Source organism: Oncorhynchus gorbuscha, unplaced genomic scaffold (genome assembly GCF_021184085.1).
Source record: "Oncorhynchus gorbuscha isolate QuinsamMale2020 ecotype Even-year unplaced genomic scaffold, OgorEven_v1.0 Un_scaffold_14168, whole genome shotgun sequence".
NCBI lineage: Eukaryota > Metazoa > Chordata > Actinopteri > Salmoniformes > Salmonidae > Oncorhynchus > Oncorhynchus gorbuscha.
Window position 1 is genome coordinate 1 of NW_025756192.1, and position 6,812 is coordinate 6,812.

Sequence of the window (6,812 nt, forward strand, 5' to 3'; positions counted from 1 at the left end):
CCCTCATTGTTGCCCTCCTCCTCCGTGTCCCTCATTGTTGCCCTCCTCCTCCGTGTCCCCTCATCGTTGCCCTCCTCCTCCGTTTCCTCTCATCGTTGCCCTCCTCCTCCGTTTCCTCTCATCGTTGCCCTCCTCCTCCGTTTCCTCTCATCGTTGCCCTCCTCCTCCGTTTCCTCTCATCGTTGCCCTCCTCCTCCGCTTCCCTCATCGTTGCCCTCCTCCTCCGTTTCCTCTCATCGTTGCCCTCCTCCTCCGCTTCCCCTCATCGTTGCCCTCCTCCTCCGTTTCCCTCTCATCGTTGCCCCTCCTCCCTCCGTTTCCTCCTCGTCCATGTTGCCCTCCTCCTCCGTTTCCTCTCATCGTTGCCCTCCTCCCTCCGTTTCCTCTCGTCGTTGCCCTCCTCCTCCGCTTCCCTCTCGCTGTTTGCCCTCCCTCCTCCGTTTCCTCTTATCGTTGCCCTCCTCCTCCGCTTCCCCTCATCGTTGCCCTCCTCCTCCGTTTCCCCTCATCGTTGCCCTCCTCCTCCGTTTCCCCTCATCGTTGCCCTCCTCCTCCGTTTCCCCTCATCGTTGCCCTCCTCCTCCTCCTCCTATTGAAGGCTATGATTAATGTTGTTGTAGATGGTTAGTGTACATGGGGGAGATCTCAGACAACTCTAACCCCTGCTCTCTCTCCATCTCTCAATTCAATTTCAATTTAAGGGCTTTATTGGCATGGGAAAAATATGTTAACATTGCCAAAGCAAGTGAAGTAGACAATAAACAAAAATATAATAAAAATGAACAGTAAACATTACACTCACAGAAGTTCCAAAAGAATAAAGACATTTCAAATGTCATATTATGTATATATACAGTGTTCTCTCTCTCTCTCTCTCTCTCCCTCTCTCTCCTCCTCCCTCTCCCTCTCTCTCTCTCCTCCTCCCTCTCCCTCTCCAGAACTCTTATGGGCGTTTTCCTCTTGGATGCGAGGATCTGTTCAGGCGGAAACAGGAGCAGTGGGCACACCATCACCACGGCAACGTGAACAGGCCCCTCCCAGTCCTCCCCGTCTTCACCGTGAGACTTTGGTGCAGAGGTACGTAGGCCTGCATGTACACAGAGTGTGTTTGTACATCCGTTGTGAGTCACGACCATAGAACGAGAGAGAGAGAGGGAGAGAGAGGGACAGGGAGAGAGACGAACAGGGAGAGAGGCAGAGGGGGAGAGGTTAGAGAGGGAGAGAGGGAGAGAGACGGACAGGGAAAGACAGACAGGGAGAGAGGGAGAGAGAAGGACACGGAGAGAGAGAAGGACACGGAGAGAGAGACGGACACGGAGAGAGAGACGGACAGGGAGAGAGAAGGACAGGGAGAGAGACGGACAGGGAGAGAGACGGAGAGGGAGAGAGAAGGACAGGGAGAGAGGGAGAGAGATGGACAGGAAGCGAGAGGAAGAGACGGACAGTGAGAGAGACGGACAGTGAGAGAGACGGACAGTGAGAGAGACGGACAGGGAGAGAGACGGACAGGGAGAGAGACGGACAGGGAGAGAGACGGACAGGGAGAGAGACGGACAGGGAGAGAGATGGACAGGGAGAGAGACGGACAGGGAGAGAGACGGACAGGGAGAGAGAGGAAGAGACGGACAGGGAGAGAGAGGAAGAGACGGACAGGGAGAGAGAGGAAGAGACGGACAGGGAGAGAGAAGGACAGAGAGAGAGAGGAAGAGACGGACAGGGAGAGAGACGGACAGGGAGAGAGACGGACAGGGAGAGAGACAGAGAGGGAGAGAGAAGGACAGGGAGAGAGGGAGAGAGATGGACAGGAAGCGAGAGGAAGAGACGGACAGGGAGAGAGACGGACAGGGAGAGAGAGGAAGAGACGGACAGGGAGAGAGAAGGACAGGGAGAGAGAGGAAGAGACGGACAGGGAGAGAGAAGTACAGGGAGAGAGAGGAAGAGACGGACAGGGAGAGAGAGGAAGAGACGGACAGGGAGAGAGAAGGACAGGGAGAGAGAGGACAGGGAGAGAGAATATCAGGAGAGAGAAGGACAGGAGACGGACAGGAGATCGGACAGGAGAGAGACGGACAGGAGAGAGATCGGGAGAGACGACCTGACAGGAGAGAGACTGACAGGAGAGAGACAGAGAGGGAGAGAGAAGGACAGGAGAGAGGGAGAGAGATGGACAGGAAGCGAGAGGAAGAGACGGACAGGGAGAGAGACTGACAGGGAGAGAGACGGACAGGGAGAGAGAAGGACAGGGAGAGAGAGGAAGAGACGGACAGGGAGAGAGAAGTACAGGGAGAGAGAGGAAGAGACGGACAGGGAGAGAGAGGAAGAGACGGACAGGGAGAGAGAAGGACAGGGAGAGAGAGGAAGAGACGGACAGGGAGAGAGGAAGAGACGGACAGGGAGAGAGAAGGACAGGGAGAGAGAGGAAGAGACTGACAGGGAGAGAGAGGAAGAGAAGGACAGGGAGAGAGAAGGACAGGGAGAGAAGGACAGGGAGAGACGGAGAGAGAAGGACAGGGAGAGAGGGAGAGAGATGGACAGGAAGCGAGAGGAAGAGACGGACAGTGAGAGAGACGGACAGTGAGAGAGACGGACAGGGAGAGAGACGGACAGGGAGAGAGACGGACAGGGAGAGAGACGGACAGGGAGAGAGACGGACAGGGAGAGAGAGGAAGAGACGGACAGGGAGAGAGAAGGACAGGGAGAGAAAGGAAGAGACGGACAGGGAGAGAGAGGAAGAGACGGACAGGGAGAGAGAAGGACAGGGAGAGGAAGAGACGGACAGGGAGAGAGAGGAAGAGACGGACAGAGAGAGAGAAGGACAGGGAGAGAGAGGAAGAGACGGACAGGGAGAGAGAGGAAGAGACGGACAGGGAGAGAGACGGACAGGGAGAGAGAAAGACAGGGAGAGTGAGGGAGAGACGAACAGGGAGAGAGAGGGAGAGACGGACAGGGAGAGAGAGAGACAGACAGAGAGAGAGAGAGATGGACAGGGAGAGAGAGGGAGAGACGGACAGGTAGAGAAAGGGAGAGACAGAGAGAGAGAAAGACAGACAGAGAGAGAGAGAGACGGACAGGGAGAGAGAGGGAGAGACGGACAGGGAGAGAGAGGGAGAGACGGACAGGGAGAAAGAGGGAGAGACGGACAGGGAGAGAAAGGGAGAGAGAATGACAGACAGAGAGAAAGAGAGACGAACAGGGAGAGAGAGGGAGAGACGGACAGGGTACTTCCGGCGCCGACAGAAATGGCCGCCTCGCTTCGCTTTCCTAGGAAACTATGCAGTTTTTTTGTTTTTTTTACGTGTTATTTTATCACTGCACTGTCGGAACTAGAAGCACAAGCATTTCGCTACACTCGCATTAACATTTGCTAACCATGTGTATGTGACAAATAAAATTGATTTGATTTGGGAGAGAGAGGGAGAGATGGACAGGGAGAGAAAGACAGAGAGAAAGAAAGAAAGAGAGACGAACAGGGAGAGAAAAGGAGAGAGAGAGAAAGACAGAGAGAAGAGGACCGGGAGAGAGAGAAACGTTGTGTATAGCACAAGTATAAAAGGCATACTGTAATCAGTTTTCTCCACTCTGGTGCCCATGAAATCAAGGTAAAGAATGCTGACTTATACAGTATTGTATGTTGTTGTGTGTGCTTTTGATTCTGGCCCAAAAGCTGTGTTGAATCCAAAGCTATTTTAGACTGTGACTGTTGCTTGGCAACTGGTAGCTACAGCATAGAGTCTCAGTTTGTGTTTGGGAGTCCTCATAACTCCTCTCCCCCTATTCTCTCTGTCCCCCCCATCCCCATCCCTCCATTATTTTCCCCCTCCCTCTCTTCTCTCTCCTCCATTTCAATTCAATTTAATTTAAAGGGCTTTATTGTCTTAGGAAACGTATGTTTACATTGCCAAAGCAAGACGAATAGATAATAAACAAAGTGAAATTAACAATAAAAAATGTACAGTAAACATTACACCTACAAAAGTTCCAAAAGAATAAAGACATTTCAAATGTGTGTCTCTCTCTCTCTCTCTGGCTATCTGTTCTCTCTTTCCCTCGTCCCCTCTTTCTCTTTCCCTCTCTCTCTCGTTCTTTCTTTCGGTCTATCTTTCTTTCTCTCTCTCTAGCATGATGACGGTGGTGGTGGTCAGTGTATGAACTGTAAGTTCCGTGGAGAGGAGAATCTGTCCCACTACTCTCCCTGGTCCTGTGGAACCATCAGTACCTGCATCAGCCCCTTTGAACCAGAGTATCACAAGGCCTCAGCTCACTCCCGCTCCGAAAACTTAGTGGGTCTCACAACATGCCTTCTTAATTCAACCAAACTGCCACACAGACACATATAGATCCTACAGAACATAACAATATAGTCTAGCATCACATGACAAATTAGACAATTACTGTGACATTATCTACACTAACAAATGAAAATGTCTATGTTTTCTACTAATGCTTTGTCTTTCAGGAAGTAGACAAAGGTGAAAGGACGCGGTGGCTACACACGTTTGAGCCCTACCGCCGTCTGAAAGACGAGGACCCCAGCATACCGTTTGAGACCTACCGCCGTCTGAAAGACGAGGACCCCAGCATACCGTTTGAAACCTACCGCCGTCTGAAAGACGAGGACCCCAGCATACCGTTTGAGCCCTACCGCCGTCTGAAAGACGAGGACCCCAGCATACCGTTTGAGCCCTACCGCCGTCTGAAAGACGAGGACCCCAGCATACCGTTTGAAACCTACCGCCGTCTGAAAGACGAGGACCCCAGCATACCGTTTGAAACCTACCGCCGTCTGAAAGACGAGGACCCCAGCATACCGTTTGAGCCCTACCGCCGTCTGAAAGACGAGGACCCCAGCATACCATTTGATCCCTACTGCCGTCTGAAAGACGAGGACCCCAGCATACCGTTTGAAACCTACCGCCATCTGAAAGACGAGGACCCCAGCATACCGTTTGAAACCTACCGCCGTCTGAAGACGAGACCCCAACATACCATTTTGAAACCTACCGCCGTCCTGAAGACGGGGACCCCAACATACCGTTTGAGCCCTACCGCCGTCTCAAAGCGAGGACCCAGCATACCGTTTGAAGGGCCCATCATACCGTTTGGAGAAGGGCCTATCATCTCCAAATGCGGGGTGATATCCAGCCCTCCGTACAGGATGCCACACCACCGACCCGGTCCAGGTACAGCCTGCCAGGAAACAACAGCACCATCCCCATCAACTTTGGGGGGTGAGGGGATGGGGGAGGAAGATGGGCGTTGGGTTCAAATGTAAAGGAATAAAGTCTTATTATCCTCTCTTATTTATGTTTTATATATCCTATCTATGACTAGTTATGTCTCTGATTTACTGTGAAATGACAGCAGAAGAAAGAATTGTTATTCCTAGTTCATTTCTCTTTCAGATATGCTAGTTTTAGGACCAGCTGTAGTCTAGCACAGAGCAGAATCCTCTTAACATTTTATTTTATTCCTTTATTTAACTAGGCAAGTCAGTTAAGAACAAATTCTTATTTTCAATGACGGCCTAGGAACAGTGGGTTAACTGCCTGTTCAGGGGCAGAACAACAGATTTGTACCTTGTCAGCTCGGGGGTTTGTACTTGCAACCTTCCGGTTACTAGTCCAACGCTCTAACCACTAGGCTACCCTGCCGCCCCAACATGTGTTTTAGGACCGGCTGCTAGGCTAGCACAGAGCAGAATCCTCTTAACATGTGTTTTAGTACCAGCTGCTAGGCTAGCACAGAGCAGAATCCTCTGAACATGTGTTTTAGGACCAGCTGCTAGGCTAGCACAAAGCAGAATCCTCTTAACATGTGTTTTGGACTGGCTGCTAGGCAAGCACAGAGCAGAATCCTCTAAACATGTGTTTTAGGCCCAGCTGCTAGGCTAGCACAGAGCAGAATCCTCTAAACATGTGTTTTAGGACCAGCTGCTAGGCTAGCACAGAGCAGAATCCTCTTAACATGTGTTTTAGGACCAGCTGCTAGGCTAGCACAGAGCAGAATCCTCTTAACATGTGTTTTAGGACCAGCTGCTAGGCTAGCACAGAGCAGAATCCTCTTAACATGTGTTTTAGGACCGGCTGCTAGGCTAGCACAGAGCAGAATCCTCTTAACATGTGTTTTATGACCGGCTGCTAGGCTAGCACAGAGCAGAATCCTCTAAACATGTGTTTTAGGACCGGCTGCTAGGCTAGCACAGAGCAGAATCCTCTAAACATTTGTTTTAGGACCGGCTGCTAGGCTAGCACAGAGCAGAATCCTCGAAACATGTGTTTTAGGACCAGCTGCTAGGCTAGCACAGAGCAGAATCCTCTTAACATGTGTTTTAGGACCAGCTGCTAGGCTAGCACAGAGCAGAATCCTCTTAACATGTGTTTTAGGACCGGCTGCTAGGCTAGCACAGAGCAGAATCCTCTTAACATGTGTTTTAGGACCGGCTGCTAGGCTAGCACAGAGCAGAATCCTCGAAACATGTGTTTTAGGACCAGCTGCTAGGCTAGCACAGAGCAGAATCCTCTTAACATGTGTTTTAGGACCAGCTGCTAGGCTAGCACAGAGCAGAATCCTCTTAACATGTGTTTTAGGACCGGCTGCTAGGCTAGCACAGAGCAGAATCCTCTAAACATGTGTTTTAGGACCGGCTGCTAGGCTAGCACAGAGCAGAATCCTCGAAACATGTGTTTTAGGACCGGCTGCTAGGCTAGTACAGAGCAGAATCCTCTAAACATGTGTTTTAGGACCGGCTGCTAGGCTAGCACAGAGCAGAATCCTCTTAACATGTGTTTTAGGACCGGCTGCTAGGCTACCAC

At 51.2% G+C, this 6,812-nt stretch overlaps 1 protein-coding gene across 1 annotated transcript; it reads left to right on the top strand.

Annotated features, from left to right (window-relative positions):
• Window positions 1-1,067: 1,067 nt before the first annotated feature.
• Window positions 1,068-5,180, top strand: LOC124030701 (protein app1-like; the record flags this gene model as incomplete). Its single annotated transcript, XM_046341926.1, has 3 exons — window positions 1,068-1,077; window positions 4,119-4,280; window positions 4,457-5,180. Coding segments are annotated over exons 2-3 (859 nt in total), but the record flags the coding sequence as incomplete, so codon positions are not given.
• Between the last annotated feature and the right edge of the window lie 1,632 nt (window positions 5,181-6,812).